The sequence below is a fragment of the Penicillium antarcticum genome, assembly GCF_028974205.1.
Source record: "Penicillium antarcticum strain IBT 31339 chromosome Unknown utg000002l_segment0_segment0, whole genome shotgun sequence".
Lineage (NCBI taxonomy): Eukaryota > Fungi > Ascomycota > Eurotiomycetes > Eurotiales > Aspergillaceae > Penicillium > Penicillium antarcticum.
The window spans coordinates 4,119,186-4,140,277 of NW_026695300.1; the positions used below are offsets into that span (position 1 = coordinate 4,119,186).

Genomic DNA, 21,092 nt, shown 5'->3' on the forward strand with positions numbered 1-21,092 from the left:
TTTCACTGCACTTCCTTTGAGCCACAAGCTCTGTATCTACTTCAATTTCTTTTCTGATGTCTTATGGAAATTGTATTCTTTCGATGTACATCAACCTAATAAATATGTCCTATGCTAATTCGTTCTTGGTAGGAGGGTTTTAGGAAGCAATTGAGATAGAGTTCATTTTGAACAACCGTGGCTAAGAGCCTGAAAACCTCGGCCGAAAGTTAGAGATATAGATGAAAAGCCTCAGCGCACTCGAGGACCTCTTCATCTGACCCATGCTCCAAAATCGTCGGGAACAAATCTGCCAGTAATGGGTTCTGGGTTTTTCTTAAGGAGAAAGCTTTGAGCGGTTTGAAAAAGAGAGTCTGTTGAAGTGCATGAGAACTTTGAATCTAGTCATACCAGGAATGGCATGTTCGCTGTGCTGAAATGAGCGGAGTACGTTGGTCTAGGTATAGCAGTACATTTTCTAGGAACTCTGGCACTAGCAAGGCCCGAGGCTGGGTTGATATAGATGTAGAAGTCGTTGACGTTGGATATGAGGGTTTGAAGGGTCTAAAAGCAACAGAATCTTTTGCACTATAACCTTGCGAGTCATTAGTCTAAAACCTTTCAACCTTATTGGCCCTAGGTTTAGTTCGCCAAGACATGGCAATAGATGATGTCCTGCAATGCACGTTGAACGTAGCTCCCATTCATCCACGGATATAGGTAGTCAACACCATATACAAAATGAAGTCTGTCTTAAGGAACCCGACCTGCCAAGCCTCGGCACAACTCCGCTTCCCCGCCCTCCGCCGCTGATTAATGCTATTTCGACCAGTTTCCAACTTCTGAATATTTCAAATACTTCTGTTCACAGACTCGATTGTGTCTTTTCTTGATCTGCACTGCAAGCAGTTGTAATTGCGCACTTGCAGAATGACCACAGCTCCCCAGATTCCCGCCCCGGCTCACACGCTCGCGGATTCCATGTTGTCCCGCCACTTCGGAAGAGAGACGGTGAACTACTTCTCTAGTATGGGATTTGCCTACGACACATATATGTGCAACAGCAATACTAATGCATGACTCAGGCTCTCCAATCAACCGTCTATCATTCCTGCGCTCTGACCACCCATTTCTCTCAACGGCTTTGAAGCACCCGTCTGCCCGATTCGTCCTCTTGAACAACCTTGCGCCGTTGACTCCCTCGCCTGCGCAACTGCATTATGCTAAGTATGATGAGGTGCGCAAGCTTGTGCCCAATGACATGTTCGATGTCTCTGAGGAGGATATGATCAAGAACTATGATTCGCGCAAGACGCATCCTACCTTGATCTTCCTCGGTTTGGATGAGAGTCTCAAGGAAGGTGGTTTTGCTTGGAAGATTTACTCCGGCACACCTTATTTCGCAGTCGATGTCACGCCCAAGGGATCAGAGGAACAGCAGATTGCAGCGAAGGATGTGATCAGCACCATGGAAGCGAAGGGCTTATCTTTCTTCCACGCGCGAGTTGTTATGTCCTTTTCCGCTGATGAAGGTATGTCCAAACCCACCTCAAACTACCTCGAACCATATGGCAAGAAAAATAAACTGACCGTCGAAACAGCCGCTATCTACGCCCAGGCACGCGCATTGATGGACTGGAACACTCGTAACACCTTCTGCGGAACATGCGGACACCCAACACTAGGCGTGAACGCCGGTACAAAGCGCGCTTGCCCACCAACAGACAAGGCCCTCACAGCCACAGGCAAGACAGAAGAACGACCAGCTTGCAACACCCGTACAACACTGTCGAACCTATCCTTCCCACGCACAGACCCAACAATAATCGTAGCCGTCGTCTCAGCCGACGGCAAGCGCATCCTCCTCGGCCGGTCGAAGCGATTCCCACCAAACTGGTACTCAACGCTAGCGGGCTTTATCGAGCCTGCCGAGTCTGTTGAGGATGCCGTGCGGAGAGAAGTGTGGGAGGAGGCTGGTGTGACGTTGTCGCGGGTTGTTATTCACTCGTCGCAGCCTTGGCCTTATCCTGCTAATTTGATGATTGGCGCCATTGCTCAGGTTAGTGATCCTGCTCATGAGACGATTTCTCTGCAGCATGATCCTGAATTGGAGGATGCCAAATGGTTTGAGATTGAGGAGGTGGAGGAGGCGTTGAGGGTTGGGACTAGTGATTTGGGCGGCTCGGCTGGGCCTGAGTATAAGGAGGGTGGTTTGCGTTTGCCGCCTCATACCGCTATTGCTAACCAGTTGATTCGGGCTGCTGCTAGCGCTGAGTATTTTGCTGTTGATAAGCAGTCTAAGATTTGATTTAGATTGTGTAAATTTGCATTGGTACTTAGAAAATAGAGGTGTATATTTAAACGATATACTGGGGTTAATTTTTGGTATTTTGCTAGGGTTTTTATGGTCTTGTTGGGGGTATCCTGACACTATTCACCTTGATATCCATTCAAGTTCCAAGTGAATCGCAGGCTATGAAACATGAAAATGATAGACCAATTTCACGGGTTGGAATACACAGTCCCATCCCGCAACTCATGAATGCTATCACTACCCCGACTATTCGGAGACCCAACCTCGATATAACGAGTACCATCCCTCAGCGAATGAATAGTAACCCGTCCGCTGTGTCGTCCCCTACGAGTGCGTCTCGAGCTCCGGGTAGAATCCGGACTTTCGGACTCGCTCGGCGGCTGAGAAGTAACCCACGTTTCACGATCCATGCTTTCCCTCTCGATGGAAGCTTGAAGCTGATGATCCGCAATGCGAGCAGAACCCATGTCCGTATACCACTGATGCAATTCTAACGCGTATTCACTTTCCTCTGAGCCATATTCGACAGGAGGTCCCTTTACCTGTGCATCTGGACTTGATCCATCGAAGACAGCCCAGGCGCTGGTTTCTGCACTGACTATCATGATGGTGTGGTTGAAGCTTCGGACTTTGAAGTCACGTAGTAAAACGGCGTTGCCTTCGAATAAAGATGGGAAGGTGGATTTGTAGCGTCGGAACATTTGGGCTTGGAGAGTTGTGCCAGCCATGGAAGGATCTGTCAGCTGGATAGTCATGAACCAATCCTTTGATCCTGTTTTGGCTTTGGCGATTGGGGAAACTTCGTGGACGATTGAGATAGTGTCTACCAGAGCATTGTAGTGATCGATGAGTGTGGCGAGGGGAGCGAAATAGGAATATTTGCTGCGTAATCCAGGGGCATTGCGATCGGGATTTGAAGGCTGCGGCTCTGTCACGACTACTTCCGGTGTTTCTGGAGCTTCGGTGCTGATGACAACCTCCAAGGGTTGGCGTTCGCTTGGGTAATCTGTGGCACCGTCGAGACCGAACTCCTTTTCCAGAGGGTCGTGCGCGTTCTCTGGCGCAGGAACATCCTCAATGTTTTCCGGGGGAATCGAACCGGCGGCGCGCATATGGGGGAAATGTGCATCAAGGTCCAGCTGTTCATTTTGTTCACCTGTGAGGGATGTCTTGGGTTCGCCCCTTTGATTAGGCAATGCAGATTCTTGGGTAGGATCTGGAGTTGGAAGTTGTTGCTCGGATAGAGAGACGATGATTTCTGGCGTTAAGGGCTCGACTTGAGGATCAAGGTAGGTGATCTCAGTGGTTTCGATGGGTTGTTCGGGCGCTGATATAAAGTCGGCTGCATCCTCTTCAAATGAAAGAGAAATGTCTGTATCAGACGCGCCGTCCATGTCGAAGAATGTATCAATCTTTTCGGTGTCGGAGAGTACGACAGGATCGGCCATATTCTCATTATCTTGGTGTGGTAGCTGATCAATAGCTTCAGGTACATCGGGCACACTTCTATAAGCATCACCAGGTTGTTCCTCGTCAGAGCTTTGATCTGCTACCTGTTCCATCTCTGACTCGATGCCAGCTATCAAATCAGAGTCTCGATCTTGCTCTTCGTGCTCCAATTCTGCCATCGGAACATCGTGATTCTGTTCCAGGTCGACTAATGCTATTTCCTGTTCATCACCCTGGGCATTTTCGTCTCCCGAAAATCCCTCAAATGATGATTCACCAGCCTTGTCGCTGTCATGCACCCGATCATCTTGGTCATCTGATTCATAGGCGTTCGCTTCATCAATCTTTTCACTCTGGTCGCTGCCGGAAGATTCCTCATTGCTCTCCGCTCTATCAGCATACATTTGTATAGACTGGTCATATCGAGGACTCTGTGAACGGTCTTTTTCATCAGGGGATTGAGAAGTGGAAACGGCCGGGTGACTAGGAGCAGGTTCATCTTCGCTGTCGCTGTCGAGCACGATTACTTCTTGCGTCTCAGGGCGTGAGGGGAAGCTCCGTTCTTGTTCTGAGTCCTCGTCAGTGGAATTGTCGACATTGGCTTCATCGCCGCTAAATTCTTCTTGTTCTAGTCGTGTGCCTAAACGGGGCACATGGTGGTCCTCATCGTCATCGTAGTCATATTGTGATTCGTAATCGTCGGCTTCTTCATCGTACTGTTCTTCTCCTTCTACCATTTCAACATCTTCTTCAGCGTAACTTTGACTGCGCGAGCGAGGAACACTTAAAGACTCGATTGAAGCACCGGCTTCATCTCCACTGTCGAGGTCCCCAGGGGGCTTCGCAGTGGGTTCAGTTTTTTTGACTTTATTCGCATCCAGGACAGATGTCGAATGTGGTTGGCCACTTGACTGAATCTCCATTTCGGAATCTGACAAGGAATCTTCCTCATTATCAATCTCGCCTTCCGGCTGAACAGCCTGCATATTCTCGTGAATGTCTTCATCCTCCCGTTGGAGATCACGGTCTCCCACAGAAAGCAGTTCGAGGCGTTTATCTTCACTTGGCTGTTTAACTTCGTCGTCATTTCTGATCTCAACATCGGTCTGAGCAATGCTTGGTTCATTTACGGTTGACGGGGACTCGATTGTCTCAATATCTACTTCATTCGGTAGATCTTCTGATCCTGTAGACGGTGCCAAGATGTCATGAAGTAGAGAATCAGTATCAAGAACGGCTTCCGCTTGAAGAGATGCAATATTTGACTCGATCGGCTCCATTACAAGTGGTTCAAGAGATTCGATGAAAGGAGTCTCGTCCGTCATGTTGGACTCGTGGATCTCCCGAGTCTCAAAGGCAGATTCAGGAGGTGATGCGATGGAAGCTGTCTCCGCAGGAACCGAACGAATCTCTTCGGTTTGCGTAGACGCAGACCATGAAGTGAAATATTCAGTGGAATTGGCGTGATTTGATACCAGCGGCGAGGGAATCGGAAGCCCAGGAGAGGGGATAGGTCGGATTTGTGGTGTGTCGGTTGGAAGAGGAAAAGCTGGAGGTCCTTGGCCGGGGATATCAGATGATTCCTGAGAGGCATTGTTGTTTGACTCGCCTGCACGCCTTTCAATGATGCTACCCGTTAGTTCAAGAGAAGGCTTTGCAAACACCGATACAGAAAGGGGTGCATTCTCCGAATCGGATAGAGGAGCAGCGTCTGCCATCGGCTCATCTGAAGGTTGACCATTCGCATCCTCCGCGTTAAGTTCATGTTCCAAAGTCTGTTCCCACCAATCCACGGGAACTTCTTTGTCGACTGAGCTCTCAGACTCGTCGACCAGCCGCCAATCCTCCCGTTGTAAGCTGTATCGCGGGCGCTTCCTTCCTGTTCCGGGCACAAAGCCATCGTCTGCAAAAGGGTCACGCGACGTATCGATTAATCCTCCAAATGAGTCCCGAGCGGATTGCATAAATGCCGGCGATCCCCAAGAGCCCATGCCACACACTGTTTCCAATCCATGCTTGGCCGTTTGGCGAACGGGGGTCGACGGAGGTGCGAGTTCGACATGAGATGGCACAGTCGGCTGTGGCTCAACGCTGATCGTTAACGGAGGCTCGGAAGACCGGTGGACCTTTATCAGTTACTGTTAGTTCTGCAAGATGCAGAGCAAGAAGGCAGTCGCTTACCTCGAGAGACACAGCATCTTCAAAGTGTGCATCCCACGCGACAGACCTCCCCGGTGTCTGCGTAACAGCTTCATTGCTAATAAACTTGGCGTATGCCAAAGAAAGATGGATTGTATCTCTTATTCCAACATGCGACTCTGCGATCTTCTGCGCGACGCGTCCATGAAATGTGGCTCTCACTTGTCCGTTCGGTCGTCGTAGGCGGGCATCTGGCTCTGCCAGCAAAAGGCTCAGAGACTTTTTCGAGGACGAGTATGGCCAAATAAGCGTTACAACAGCAACAATAAACTTTTCGCTCGGTTGCGCAAGGTCTGGAGAAAGCTGGGCGACTGGGACCTGTGTCAAATGCGCCCGCGCATTCTGTGTAGATTGTTCGATCGCGTCCATTACGCCGATTTTGCTCGACTTTAGCTCCGTCGGTTATCCATCGAGAGTATCATAAACCAAATAAAGATACAAGTAAAAATGCGAGGGAAAGACAGAGGTGGAGGAGGGAAGTGTTGAGATCAAAGAAAGTCGGATCTTCAGCTTTGTGCTATGGTAATACATGTGTATCACTGGTCCGCTACTATGGGTATGAACGGTATTTATGGAACAGAATTACACCACTTCGATCAATGAAGCTGTCTTTTTTTCTGAATTTCAGGTATTTTTGTCTCTATTTTTGTCATGCTCAGTCTTCATGTCAGCTTCTTGAGCTAGCATCATACTAATCACTGGATACAATAGCCTCTCATGCTCTGATCTGCACTCCGTCCCTCCGTAAGGTGTGGGCTCATAGCTCCACAAATGGCGCCAGCGTTCCCCTCCATCTCCGATCCAGCACTCTTTGCTACAATCAACGGAACACTGGCTCTATATCGGGAGAATGTCACTCAAAAATCCCATTCGCCGAGTAGCTGTCATTGGCGCTGGGCCATCTGGCCTGGCTTCAGTCAAGTATGTGGCGTGATATCTCGTCCAAAACACAGCACGCTGACAGTGCCAGATATCTGCTCGCGGAGAAACATTTTGATCAAATCGAAGTCTTTGAGCAAAGGAGCTCAGTAGGTGGAGCGTGGAATTACAATGCAAGCTCATATAAATCTGGGCTGTCAACCACTGTTCCTCATCTAACTCCCAACGAGCCACTCGAGAAGCCGATATGGATCGATGGGACTCAGGGCAAGCGAGAGGCAATATTCGTATCTCCGCTCTATGACCTACTGGAAACCAATATTCCTAAGGAATTGATGTGTTACTCGGACCAGGACTGGCCATCGGAAGCCCAGCTATTCCCCAAGCACCGGACCGTGAAGCAGTACCTCGAGGATTATGCCAAGGACATCAAATCACTTATTCAATTTGAGACCCAAGTTGTGGATGTGAAGCTTAAGAATGCAGGTCTTAGCACATGGGACTTAACAGCAAAGAACCTTCTCACCGGTGCTGAAACCACCCAAACTTTTGATGCTGTTGTGGTTGCAAGTGGCCATTTCACCGTCCCATATCTACCGGGTGCCCCAGGTATGGAGGCTTGGAATGTATCTTACCCCGGTGTCATCTCCCATTCCAAATTCTACGACTCGCCAGAAAATTTCCGAGATAAAAAGGTGGTAGTGGTTGGCAGCTCTGCCTCAGGTCTTGACATCGGTGCCCAGATCAATGAAGTGAGCAAAGGCCAAGTGGTGGTCTCCCAGAAATCCGAATCATATTTGGCTGCATCTTCGGCTGGCAATCAAATCATTTGCCCGGAAATTGTCGCGTTCCTTCCGCCGACAAAACACAACCGAGGCATCAAGTTTGCGGATGGCCGTATTGAAGAAGAAATCGACGCAGTTGTTTTCTGTACTGGCTATTTCTATTCATTCCCTTTCTTGTCTTCGCTCAACCCACCAGTTATCACCCATGGATGGCGAACGACGAACATTTATCAACAATTATTCTATCTAGAGCACCCGACGCTCGCATTCCCTGTTCTTCCGCAAAGGGTCATTCCGTTCCCCATGGCAGAGGCCCAAGCTGCTATCTTCTCTCGTGTATGGTCTGCACGGCTTACACTTCCACCCAAAGATGCCATGCGTGAGTGGGAGGAATCTGAAATAAATACTAAGGGAGATGGGAAGTCATTTCATATCCTTCACTTCCCCGCGGATGCAGACTATCTGAACTTCCTCCACGACTGGGCCAAAAAGGCGACTCCACGCCCAGGGTTATCAAATGATGGACGAGGCAAAATTGGCCCCCGATGGGGCGAGAAGGAGAGGTGGATGCGGGCTCTTTTCCCCGATATCAGACGGGCTTTCGTGAAGAAAGGAGAGGCCAGAGGCCAGATCCGGAGTCTGGCAGAACTCGGATTCGACTTTGAAGAGTGGAAACGGGAACAAGGTCCCCACTTATGATTAGCGTACAAACTCCACATAGACATAGAGCACAAATAGACATATACTACGTTGTGGTTTGGGATTGAAGTGAAAACAACGAGGTCTTAAGTATAGACCTGACGCAATTGGATACCACGAATAGTGACGGTGGTGTTTCATAATTGGCTTCTGTAAGTAGGTGAATGCTGACTTTACAATGTCAATTGAACCTTCAAGCTGGTTCAAAAATGAGCGAATCAATCTTACTATTCTTTACTAGTCTGTAGCGAGAACTTGCTGAAAGGCACCTTTGTTTGCTTTATTCCTTGATGTATAAATAAGTCCAAGTATAGACTCAATGTAGGGCTACTGATAAGCGTATCACATGACACCGCTGTTATCCATCCGCCCGTCGCGCCGCTCGGTTACTCTCTTTCATACCTCGACGGGAATCGTTGGATGTCTCCTGATATTTGTACGTGGCCAGGATCAATATTTTTGCTCACTGGAGCTTACCATAAGTATTGACTCTGAATTTCATCACCCCATCATGCTCAAACACAGGTAGCCCGCACAGGATGCCCCGAGCTCACCCTCCCACCCTCAACAAACGCAACACCGGAAGTTCTAGAATACGTGCTGACTCGCCTGGAGCTGGATCTGCGATCACAATTGATAGTAGTGACAGCAGTGTCGACAACGACATAGAGGAAGAGTGGCCTATTAAGAGCATCCTTCGCGAAACCGATACTCAATATCTCATTGACTGGGAGGGTCCTTACGAATCAACTTGGGTGAGTCGCATTGCGCAATTGTGCCTTAAACACCCTATGGAGCCATACGCCGGACTTAGACTAACAGTAACTTCTCTTTATTCAGGAACCCAAGGAGAACGCCAGCGATCTTGCTATTGAGGTCTGGGAGAAGTGGAAAGCCCGCAATTCACGAGGTAGTGCAATTGTCATCTCCTCTGATAGCAGCTCGGACTTGGAGGAATCCAGCAGTAGCCCCGGCAGCAGTTGCAATCCCAGTCAAGGCAACGATCAAACCCTCAACCAGAACCTCAATCAAAGCCCCGATCAAGGCCCCGATCAAACCTCCCATCAAAGCCGCAGTCAGAGTCTCAGCACTGTCCAGGTTCTGGGTGAAGACTTCAAACCCTCAAGCGAACAGGGCGATTACAACTCGCAAGATTCTGCGTCATTGTTTGTAAAGCAAAACGACCTTCCGGAAATACTTGAATCCATCGAAGCTAGGATCAAGCAAGCATCAGCCCCCGCTCCGGCATCTCTCAATTATTTGTCGGACGCCTCGCGACCACGACACCGCTCTTCTTCTTTTGAGACCCTATCTGAATACTCTCCGCCCCCTGCGAACCTCTCACCGGGCGAGTGTGAAGAAGTGGTCTTAGGTGATACGCTGCAAACCAACGAAGAGCAGATAGACGTTACTTCTGATCAGGGTCCTTTGATATTTGATCGTGGTGAGCTTTCCCGACTTGTTGCGAGAGCACCGTCGGGCTGGCAATCAATCAATACACCAGATACCTTCAAAAGTTCCAAGCCCAACGAAATTGCCGAGACGCCTGTACATCTACCATCTGCGAAAAGTAATATCTCGTTTGACACTCCCAGTCTTAACAGCACATTGATTTCCCAACCTTTCCCCTCACGTGGTCCATTTGAAGGTAATTCCACTTCCTAAGGAAAGCCCATACTCTGCTAACTTCCCCCAGACTCGGAATTTCCCAGACCAAAGTATTTCGGTACAATCCCAGAAACAATCTTCCATTCTTCGCAGAAACGAAAACTGAGTGGCGACGCATTTGATCGACCGAGAAATTCGTTGTCGAGCCTTTTTGCAGCACGATCATCACGCCAAACGATGGATGAAAAGGAGATCAAATCCCCGCTCGGTGATCTACCAGGGTCTACTCCAAGAGAAAGGATTCGCAACGCTTGGGCTCAGCTAAGCGCAGACCCCCAATCTGTGGGAACTCAACTGGCCAGTGGTATTGACACTCCATCATCTGTGGGGGATATCGAGGCGTCAGTGCCAGTGTCGGTCCCCGAAACAACAGCGCCACTCAGTGTCAGAGCTGAGGCGGACCCATTCTCTCACACCGCAGTTCATCATGCTCATTCTGCTTTGCTGCCACCATCAGAGCTAGCTCACGGGCATCTAGGCCAACCCTCGATGCAAACCATTCATCCAAGTGCGTTGACGGCCACAGGCATGGAAGAGGTCGTGCCTGGATCGATTTATCTCGGGCCCTCTGAATTTGCTGTCACTCTTCCAATGGACTCTCGAGTGAAGGATGACTATGAACGGGTCTTGGCAGATGCAGCCACAAGCATTCGCCGCTTTTTCGTTGGTTTCCAGTCTGATTCTCAAATTTCAGCTTCGGAGGTAAGTGAGGACTTAAATGGTTATATTTTAGACACCTAATATCGTTTCTAGCGGAAGAATCTCCAACAAAAGATGCACGAAGTTGTTATTCAGCTGAACAATGTTTCAACTCATCCAGATCTTAACATTGCAACTCATCTCAAAGATGCTTGCTCAGACCCTGAGAAAGAGGCGTCTTGGGCCGAATACTCGAGTGCTAAATTTCTTTTCCTTGGTCATCTGATGGACACCGTCGAAACGCATGAGCTTCATGTGATCATTGCGGTACAAGACGAGAAGAAACAGGCAGTTATTGAGCGTTATCTACAAGGAAAAGGCTTTGCATACACCAGACCCCGCAATGACATGGGCCGCACTCTGGAAGTATCCATGTCAAGAGGACTACTCAGCTTTGGTATCCATTCCAGTGAGAGCGTGCGCGAACTTTACAAGACACCGTCTGCTATTTTCGCGTTCGATGCTACTTTCAATCCTAAAAGCCCGTCCATGCAGCACATTCGAACTACCTATGCCCGAAACGGAAACTTGCTCCCTGTGATCTGGTTCCTCGTTGCAAACACCAGTGAACACATTCAACGTTGTTTGCCGGATTTGCCCGAACCAGAGCGATTGCGTTGGCTTGTTCATTACACTGCCCGTTTCCATGACGAGGTCGGTGATCTCCAGGATGATGCGCTGGGTGTACATGAGGATGCTGAGGAGATTCTCACCTACCTCCTGGATAGCGTCGCCGGATGGCCACTTGCCCCTATTGAGCCCTTGGTATTTGTTTCCAAGGAGGAACTGGAGGCATCGACTCCTTCGTCTGGCTCTTCACTCCCGCAGGCCCAGAAACGGTCTCTGGTAAGCTTACCAAGCTGCCATGTCTCCACATTTACTAACTCCTTGGCAGGACGATGAAGGCGAGGATTACACCTCAAAGCGCGTACGAGTCGATGCCCAAGACAACAGTCAATTGACTGAGTCAACTAAGCCTCCAAGTCAAACATTGTATCGTGACCTAGAGTCACTTGAGAAGATTCTCATCCAGACGAAGCACGCGCACGCTACCGAGAAAGAGCAGTTGCAGGCAGAGCTAGCTCAAGTGCGTGCTCAGGCGAAAGAAATGGAGCAGGCATTTGGAAAATTACAGCATCGATTCGAGACTCGTACCGAACAGGTCTACACGATTCGCAAAGAACTTGATGCATTAGCTGCGAGCAAAACAGTCCTTGAGAGAAACTTCGAAAAGTCGGAGCGCGAAGTTCTCACTTTGAAGGAAGAAAAGAAAGTACTGAAACATGATCTCCAAGAAGCCAGAGAAACAATCAAGGCTGGTGGCGGCAGCGCTGCCGAACTGGAGACGGCTCGTGGGGAAATCCGTCGCCTTACCGCTGAAAATGAGGACCTCAATCGCAAGTCTACATACGAAGCAAAGCGGTCGGAATACACCAGAGAGCAGTATCAAACTGCATCTACAGCGGCAGCTCAATCCGGCAATGAAAGTCGCCTATTGACATCCGAAAACGATGATTTGAAGCGCAAAGCCGATCAGAATAAGCTCAAACTTCGCGAAATGAACATCAAGGACAATGCTGCCCGCCATCTCGCTCAAATCGATGAACTACAGTTGATTCTAGCAGCGCGTGACGAACTCCTACGCAGAAAGGAGGAGGAGCTTCGTGAAATCCGCAAAAACCGGCCATCCACCCGCTCAACCAGCACTCAACCACGAAGCCCTAAGATCTCTGCCAGTAGCCGTCCAACCAGCCCGGGTATTGGCCATAACGGGAATGGCCACAACGGTGGCCTTCCAGGTAGAGGCAGCGCCCTACGTTTTAGCTCTGAAATGCGGTTCTGAGAAACATTTCTCAGGGGGCTGCTCTTGACCCCTCTCTATCTTGCCGTCAATTGTCTTCTCAACCCATTTCCCTACTTTGGTGATCTATGACGTATAGACACCTAATAGAAATTTGGAACCTTTGTCCTCTGCAACACTTGTTTTACATATCAGTCCAGCCGAGTCTTTTCCCTTCGTCCGCTCAATGCGACATTGCATCTTTCTGGCGTTTCATTCCTTGATCCTGTTCCATTATTCATGAGCGATTTTTACTTCGCAAGTCATCCGGTGTGGCGCGGACCTCAATGTGCCCAGTCCAACCCTGTGCTCTCTGGGTCAACACTGGCAGCGCGTACAATAACATGATATCATCCATCTCTTTCCCATAGCTATCAAGTGTACCTTCTGGTGTAAGCTGTTCAATTGCCTTGTCTATGGAAAAGAAGACTTGTTCAGTTAAATATCAGTCTGGATTTGGATTCGAGCTAATGATTAAAAATATAACCCAATTTATGGGGTAGATCCGCAAGGTCATGTAAATATACACTGAAAAGAAGACAGGAAAAAAAAGGACGGTTTTGTGCTGAAGGGCAAAATGACAAAGAAAAATCAACAGAAATCCAGTAGAAAAGAAATACTTATATCCAAACTCCTACCCAATCCTCAATCATAATTCAACATGCAGTTCACCTAGGCACCCATTGACTTAGCAATGAAAGCAGCCAATTCCTTCGCCTTCTCGCCGCGAGTCATGGTGAAGTGGTTGGCACCCTCCATAACGGTGATACCACCAACATGCTTCGGGCCAACGAGGGTATCCCAACCGTTAGGGCCGAGATCAGTACGGTTGTTCAACAGCCAAAGCATTTCACGCGGGTCAGCACTTCCATCCTCAGCAGGCGCTGGGCGCTGATCACCAGGCTTGGAGCAGACACCATCCTTAGCCCAGACCATGAACGTTTTGGGGAGCTTCTTGGCCAGCTCAGCGTCATGGTAAGGGAATGGCTTGGCCTTGTAGGCATCGAGGGAGTCGATGAAAGCCAGGAAGTGGGGGAGCAGCCATTTTGGTGGAGGGGCCTTGCCCTCGCCGAAGAGTCCAATGGTGTCGAAGAAGCTGTAAAGACGGGGTGGCAGCTTCTGCAGTCCAATTGGGAAGGGGGAGTCCAGGAGGAGGAGGCGGTCGACTCGCTCGCCTTCTTCGAAGATGAGTTGGCGTGCGGCGTCGTAGGCGCAAATTCCACCGGCGGACCAGCCGCCGAAGTTGTATGGTCCTGTTGGCTGGCGGCGACGGATCTCGGCCACGTAGGGGGCTGTTAGCTCGTCCAGGCGGAACTTGAGGTTTTCGGGATTGCGCATGTATGGGCAGTTAAGTCCGTAGACGCACACGTCAGGAGAAACCCCAGGGATGGTGGCGTAAGACGTGGCAGAGCCAGAGCCATCTGGGAACAGGAACAGCTTTTGGGTTGCTGTCTTGGGGTTACCTTGGAGGAGGATTGAAGTTGCCGGTGGGTGCTGGATAGCAGTGCTAGAGGCAGTGCTAGGGAGAGACTTCGAGGCCTGGACCTGAATTTGCCCAGGGATAATGATGGCCTCCGCAGCGACAGACTTAGGCTTCAGGTCAAGAGTTTCTTCGATGTCATCAAGGGTTTGATTCTCGATGAAGAACTCTCCTGACAGGTCCATGTCGAGCTCCTCGCGGATCTTTCCGAGAACTGTGAGCGACATCAACGAGTCTAGTCCCATCTCGCCAAGGTTGGCATCGCCGTCAAGCTCCGCAGGCTCAACACCGATCTCCTCGGCCAAGATTGCGGTGATATGCTTCATGCTGTCGTTCTGCTCGACGGTGCCATGAGTCGTCGACTTTTCATTGGCTGGAGTTGGGAGACCGCTGGAGTTTGGAGAAGAGATATCTGTCGAGGAAGCAGCAGAGGACATGTCTTCCTCGCTGTTCGATCCATCGCTGCTACTCTCGGTAGGACCCATCTGAGCCAGAAGGCGCTTGAAATCCTTGACGGTGGGCTGGTCCACAAAGACAGAGGAGTCGAGATCGATTCCCATGTCCTCGCGATAGCGTCCAGTGACAGTCAGCGAAAGCAAAGAGTCAACTCCGTAGTCAGCGAAGTTGAGATCGTCGGTCATCTCAGCTGCGGAAAGTCCAACTTCTTCAGCAAGAATTGCAAGAGCGCGGCTGGAGAGACTGGGCCCTGCAGACTTGGGCGAGACAGCGGACTTCTTAGAAGGTCCCTTCTTGGCCTTCTGGACATCAATGGGAGCAGGAGTACGCTTAGCGACAGCTGGTTTAGCAGCAGCACCTCCACCAGGAGGAAGAGCCATGTCGAGGATCTTCCGAGCAAGTGCTTGGAACTACATCATTTCGTCAATATCGTTCAAAAAAGGTTGGGGCATATTCAACATACCTTGACACCACCATACACAGCGACGATATCATCACCCTCGAACATGTAGACATCACCAGCCCAGATAGAGTCCTTCCAAGGTTGCATCCTCACGTAAGTGCGGTATGTAACACTGGCGTCGAACTTCTTCAAGCAACGCATAGAGTCCCAGCCATGGTTGACAAAGACCTGGTTCTTCGAGTCGGTGTTATCGCTGGCGTTCATGATGAATCCAGAAAGGTGACCAATGCTGTCGATCCAGAATGGGTTGCGGTGGAAGTTGCCAGGGGGTGCCTCGAACTTGACGAGAGCAGTGGCTTCGTGCTGGTCGCTATCAAGTATAACCTCGCGGATGGACTTGTAGTTCTCATCATAGTCAACTAGGGAAGCGAAGAGCTTGTAAACCATTCCTCGCTTCATGCGGTGAGCCTGACCAGAGATGGTGCTCTCTTGGAGATGTTCGATGCTTCGCTTGATGAGGTAGGCGCTGCGCTTCCACTCACTTGCAGAGGCATTGGTGTCGAAAAACTTGACAGTGCAGCTGGCGTGGTCGAGGATCTTCTTTCCTTCCAGGGTGACCGACCAGACTTGTACCTTGGCATGTTCCTCAGCCCAATTAGCAGTGGCCGAGACTCGGAAGAGTTGCTTGCCACCCTTGGCAATAAGAGGCTTGGGGACTGTCACATTGCAAACATCCAGGCCACAGTCCTTCCACTCGGGCTTGTAGTTCTGTACCAGATACTCACCGAGTGTCTGGGCAATATCGGCATACAAAGAAGACGGAGTGAGGCAAGCACCGTTGACCTTGTGACCTGCAATGACACGGTTCAAGTCAGGGTCGGCGATGTCGTTCTCAATCACAATCATGGCTGAGGAAGCGTCGCTGGTCGTCTCAAGAACCTTCTGGGCTGCGGTCGTCAAGAATGTAGAGACTGGAGCGGCCTCAACGGCTGGTGTAGCCGGGGCACCCTTGAGCAGACAGAAGTTGTTGGTGTATGGGATCCAGTAGTTCTTAAGGTCCCACTTGTATGAAGGCAGTGGAAGGACCTTGTGACCAGCGGTGAAGTCCTGGTGGTACTCCTTCCAACGAAGGTCCATACCAGCCAGATAAAGTGCCGACAGACTGTTCGACAGAATCTTCCAAGTATCTTCCTGGCGACGGAGAGAAGCCACAGTAGTTGCTTGAGGACCGAATGTTGACTTGACCATGCCGGAGCAGACTGTGTGAGAGCCAATCTCAACCCAAAGGGTCTTGTCATTCATCAACTTGGCATGACGGGTAGCTTCCAGAGCACCCAGGAAGTTGACGGTCTCTCGGCAATGGCGGGTCAGGTAGCTGGGACCAAGTACTTCGTTGCTGTCGTCCTTGATGACATCCCCGAGAAGAGCCGAGACGAAAGGAATAGCGGGCTCGCTGAAGGTAACACCCTTCGCAATTTCAGCAAGGTTTTCCAGGATAGGCTCAACCTGAGCAGAGTGGAAAGCGAAAGGAACCTTCAGCTTGGTCGCTTTGAAGCCTTCATTGCTCAAGGTCTGTGCCAGCTCATCAATCTTCTCGCTGGCACCACTGATGACAGTCTCACTAGGAGCGTTGATGCAAGCAACCTCAGTAACATCATCAAGAAGCTGCTTAACCTGTGCCACGGAGGACTTGACAGCAAGCATAGCGTGTGTTCCGACCTTGCACTGCTCAGTGAGAAGTTGAGCCCGACGACCAGCAAGGTAGATAGTATCACTGATGGTTAGGATACCGGCAGCGTTCAGTGCAGCATACTCGCCAAGGCTGTGGCCGAGAACAAAGGTTGGGACAACACCAAGAGAAATCCAGTACTTGGTCAAGGCCATCTGAATACAGGTTGTTCCGAGCTGAGTAACAACTGGGCTGTGTTCCTCAATAGGTACGCTGCCGTCAATCAGGGAAACGATGGATGGGAAGCCTTGGCTTTGACCAATGCGATCAAAGTGCTCAATATGAGTACGGAACTGTGAGCAACTCTCGAACAGCTGGCTGCCCATGCCGGTGTATTGAGCACCCTGGCCAGTGAAGACAAATCCGATACCAGGTGCTGTGGCAGGAGCCGGGCTGATGCTGTCACGGTTGACAATGGGAGCCAATGCGCCTCGGACCTCATCCAACGTAGATCCAGCGACCGCCACTCTGAATGGGTGATGGATACGTCTGGCAGTGGTGGTGTAAGAGAGGTTGGCAAGAAGGCTGGCAGGGTTGACATCGAACTGATTCTTGTTCGTGTCAATGTACTGCACGAGAGCGGAGATGTTGTTCTTCAGAGCAGACTGGGATCGTGCAGATACAACAACAGGGAAGGCAGAACGGGAATCCTTCACATTGAACTCATTGAGAGGACCATCCTCAACCAACAGAGCAGTGTTACCGCCAGCGGCTGAAAAGTTGTTAACAAAGGTCCTGCGCTTTCCGCCACTGGGTCGGTTCCATGCGGTAGGCTCAAGAGCAATGTGAACATTTCGCTGAGGGAAGTCTGTCGGGAAGTTGTGGTTGATCTTGGTCTTGATACCGCAGTGAGGAGGAATCATGTTCTTCCGCATCATCATGAGCACCTTGATCAACGCAGTGACACCAGAAGCAGACTCTCCGTGGCCGACATTTGCCTTTGCTGAACCAAGGTGAAGAGATTGGTTTGGTCCGCGACGGTAGTCAGGGGCGAACACGTCAAGAACTGACTGCATCTCAACTGCGTCTCCGGCCTGGGTGCCAGTTCCGTGCATCTCGATGTAGCTGACCTCCTTAGGGTCAATGTTTGACTCGTTGAGAAGTTTATCAAAGATGAATGACTGGGCTCCGACGTGAGGACGCGTGATGGAAACAGCCTCAGCGGAGTGGTTGGTGTAAGCTCCGTTGATGATACCATAGATAGGGTCGTTGTCGGCCTGAGCATCCTCGAGTCTCTTGAGAACAACGGAACCGATTCCGTCTGCTCGGCAATAACCATCAGCTCCGTCGTCAAAGGTAGTGCAGTTTCCCGTTCTTGAGAGGAAGTGGCCACGGTCGAGACCAGCATGGTTGTCGGGATTCGTGAGGATATTAACACCACCGGCCACGGCAGAATCACAATCGTTCCTCCACAGGGAGTTGCAGGCCACGTGAATTGCCGCAAGACTTGAAGAGCAAGCTGTGTCAACGCTAACACTAGGGCCGCTGAATTTGAAGTAATAGTTGATACGGCCGGGTGTGAAAGCACGGTTACCACCAGGAATGAAGTAAGTATCGATATCCTGACCGCTGTTGATTTCACGGTAGTCGTCACTGGTCATTCCATAGAAGACACCGACTCGGTTCTTCTGGGTAGAAGGAGTGCTGTCAGGAATGAATCCAGCCATCTCAAAGGCCTCATAGGCAGTAAGAAGAGCGAGTCGCTGGGCAGGATCAGCCTGGAGAGCCTCACGGGGAGACATGTTGAAAAAGCGAGGGTCGAACATTCCTGCCTCGTTATACCAGCATCCGTATTGAACCTGGCTAGTGTTTCGTGTCTTTCCTTCCATGTCAACATGGGCCTTCACGTCCCATCGCTCGGCGGGAACTTCCCGGTGAACATCCATGCCCTTGTACAAAAGGTCCCAGAATGCTTCGGTGTCAGGTGACTCTGGGAATCTGCCCGAAAGACCGATGATAGCAATCTTGGATTTTTCAGCACGACCAGTACGGTTCTCGGCCTCGGTATCCTTTTGAACGTCGCCAATTGAGCTATCAAGCTCGAGGTTGGAGATTCCAGCTTTCTTCAGCGAGCTGAACAGGCTCTGAGTAGCAGTGCTGGAGATGGGAAGCAATGTGCATGTTGATGTGGCAGGCTCCAATGCCGAATGGCAAGACTCGATGACCTTGTCCCAGCAAAGCTGACGCTGTAAGATCTCTTCGAGGGCAAATTTCAACAGCTGTTCTAGACTCTCAGCCTCAATCTCCTGGCCCGTTTCACTGGATAGAACAGGAATCTGGGGCACATAGCTGGCGAACTCTTCCTTGGGCCACGATTCCATGATACGGCTAACATCCTTGTCATCATATAGGTGAGATGCATGGTAAGGGCCGTGGATCGCGACTCTTATTGGCTTGTGCTCCTTGGAGAGGTTGGTCTCAATGAAACGGCCAAGGAAGGTTGGAGGACCACTGATAGTCAGTCCATTCTGACTGACTGCACTAATGTAAGGCTGAGACACACGGGGCAAGGCCTTCGGAGAGTTAGTTATTCTGATTTATGCATACCCAACAGTTTCAGAAGAATACTTACAGTCGTCTTCGCAAACTGTTGAATCAGCTCCTGGGCTTCGGGCTCACGCATGCCAGAAACGAGGACAGACCAGCTTGATCCTGGGGACTTGTTGGACTCTACAAGATCCTGGACTTTCAGGACGCAAATACCGAGTCTCAAAGCAAGCACCACAGTCTCCACGCTGACTGGAATAAGCTCTCCGACGGTTTTCGAAGAGCTAACAGCTGCAGATGCAAGCTGACCGGTACAAAGACCAACGATGAAATTATCATCGCCCGACGGATAGGCATGGCCCAAATCCCCGTAGTAACTATAAGACAGTCAGAACCCATATTCTAAATGTTTGACATGAACAAATTTCGGGAAGTCTTACTGGATGAAGCTGCCTAGCTGATGAATTGTCGTCAATGCGCTTTCCAAGGCCGCGTTAGGTCCAAACTCTCTGTATCTAGCGAGCAGATCAACAACGCTGGTGAAGCGAGGGAACTTCTGCCGCTCAGATGGTGGCAGTGCAGTAACTTCCTTGCGCAAGGCATAGTAGCACTTTTGGAAAAATGCCGACAGCAAGGAATCATTCTTAGCGTGCAACAAGCGCCGGAGCCCTGAGTCGAAATCCGCAGTCTGGTCTCCGAAGAGATACACACGACTGGGACTATCCATAATCAAGCCCGATACCTAATCACTGTTTCGAAACTCTACAAAAGAAGAAAAAGGGTTTCAGGTCCGGCGCGAACGGTAGGGAATGATATTTTATAGAAGAATACACGGACTTTATTTCCTGGTGGGTCAAGCTAATGGTAAGGCATCATGAGTCTACTATCTTGGCATCTGTATGGAAACGTGAAAAGTCTTCTTTCCCTGTTTTTCCAATGATCTATGGTACAACCACAATGACTAAACTTAGGAAAAAAGAGCAGCCAACAGCAAACCCCGAAGAGGATTCCTTGGATTCTGTAGTACTCTGGCCCATCGGTATAGGGTTTGACCAATGGTACCGTTACTGTAGTGAACCCATAGAGCCTGCGAGGCTGCAATATTCTTGTTTTCGAGAATGCTGTACAAGGATGGATGTGGATTAGTCTGACAGTTTGGTTTCCTGGAAATTCCACCCTATGGCATGAATTAGTCAAGGTACCGGCAAACCGAGGTGGTGTCCCGGTTGGCCGAATGCTGCTTGCGGATGAGACAGCTAGGTTCTGAGGGGCCAGAGCCGAATCGAGTCCTAACTGGGCCATGAATGACATATGTATTTGAAAAGAAAATAATGATTGACGGATATATCCCCCAAAAAACTGCAACTGACCAGTACATGTCGCCGGTTTCAGAAGGTTACAGCCGTTGCTTCCATGAGTCACGTGACCCGCTTGCCCTAGGTGTCTCGATCCTTGTGTACCTATGGGACACCTGAACTTTCAAATAACGTTCAAAGGCTCAGTAGAGGCTCCCAGGTATATTACGTTTTTGTCAAGCTTCAGCAAACACAGGGGCAATACTTTAAATGTAGGCACTCTATAGAACGCACCATACTCCAACACGATGGATTTCAGAGCTTAACAGACAGATTATCGATCGGAAAACAACAGGAATTCAATTTGGTAAAAGACTTCCACATCCTTGGTAATCTTAGTAATGAAGTGTAGATCATAGCAAGACATCATGGTGATTTTCTTCCATACGTCATGACTCACATTCAAAACACATTTTCTGAGACATTAGGCATCACTTGGTCAAGCTTAATAAAGTTGTATTTTGAGTTTAGTACTTTTATTCTGGTGACATTTGATCTTTGGATAATACAACATTGTCGAAGTTTGCAAAAGAGAACTTGTGGCCAATTGATATATATATTCAAAGAGAATCTTAGAAAACAACAACCAGCTCAAACACGTCTTTCTCTTTCTGTAAAAACGTGGGATATGCAAAAACGAGAGAATGTCTTTATTCCAATTTCTGATCAGG

The 21,092-nt window shown here is 49.7% G+C and overlaps 5 protein-coding genes across 5 annotated transcripts; 3 read left to right on the forward strand and 2 right to left on the reverse strand.

The window, feature by feature from the left end:
- Window positions 1–909: 909 nt before the first annotated feature.
- Window positions 910–2,287, forward strand: N7508_002533 (NAD(+) diphosphatase; the record flags this gene model as incomplete). Its single annotated transcript, XM_058460599.1, has 2 exons — window positions 910–1,006; window positions 1,065–2,287. The coding sequence occupies 2 exons, from the start codon at window positions 910–912 to the stop codon at window positions 2,285–2,287; spliced, it is 1,320 nt and encodes a 439-aa protein (XP_058324131.1).
- A 194-nt stretch (window positions 2,288–2,481) lies between these two features.
- On the reverse strand, window positions 2,482–6,310 carry N7508_002534 (uncharacterized protein; the record flags this gene model as incomplete). The annotated part of the gene is made up of 2 exons (XM_058460600.1): window positions 2,482–5,868; window positions 5,924–6,310. 2 exons carry the CDS (start codon window positions 6,308–6,310, stop codon window positions 2,482–2,484), a joined length of 3,774 nt encoding a protein of 1,257 aa, XP_058324132.1.
- A 481-nt stretch (window positions 6,311–6,791) lies between these two features.
- Window positions 6,792–8,304, forward strand: N7508_002535 (putative flavin dependent monooxygenase; the record flags this gene model as incomplete). The annotated part of the gene is made up of 2 exons (XM_058460601.1): window positions 6,792–6,862; window positions 6,912–8,304. 2 exons carry the CDS (start codon window positions 6,792–6,794, stop codon window positions 8,302–8,304), a joined length of 1,464 nt encoding a protein of 487 aa, XP_058324133.1.
- A 539-nt stretch (window positions 8,305–8,843) lies between these two features.
- Window positions 8,844–12,514, forward strand: N7508_002536 (uncharacterized protein; the record flags this gene model as incomplete). Its single annotated transcript, XM_058460602.1, has 5 exons — window positions 8,844–9,059; window positions 9,145–9,952; window positions 10,001–10,674; window positions 10,726–11,517; window positions 11,567–12,514. The coding sequence occupies 5 exons, from the start codon at window positions 8,844–8,846 to the stop codon at window positions 12,512–12,514; spliced, it is 3,438 nt and encodes a 1,145-aa protein (XP_058324134.1).
- Window positions 12,515–13,183: 669 nt separating this feature from the next.
- On the reverse strand, window positions 13,184–19,793 carry pksP (polyketide synthase alb1; the record flags this gene model as incomplete). The annotated part of the gene is made up of 4 exons (XM_058460603.1): window positions 13,184–14,857; window positions 14,911–19,092; window positions 19,152–19,443; window positions 19,507–19,793. 4 exons carry the CDS (start codon window positions 19,791–19,793, stop codon window positions 13,184–13,186), a joined length of 6,435 nt encoding a protein of 2,144 aa, XP_058324135.1.
- Window positions 19,794–21,092: the final 1,299 nt, after the last annotated feature.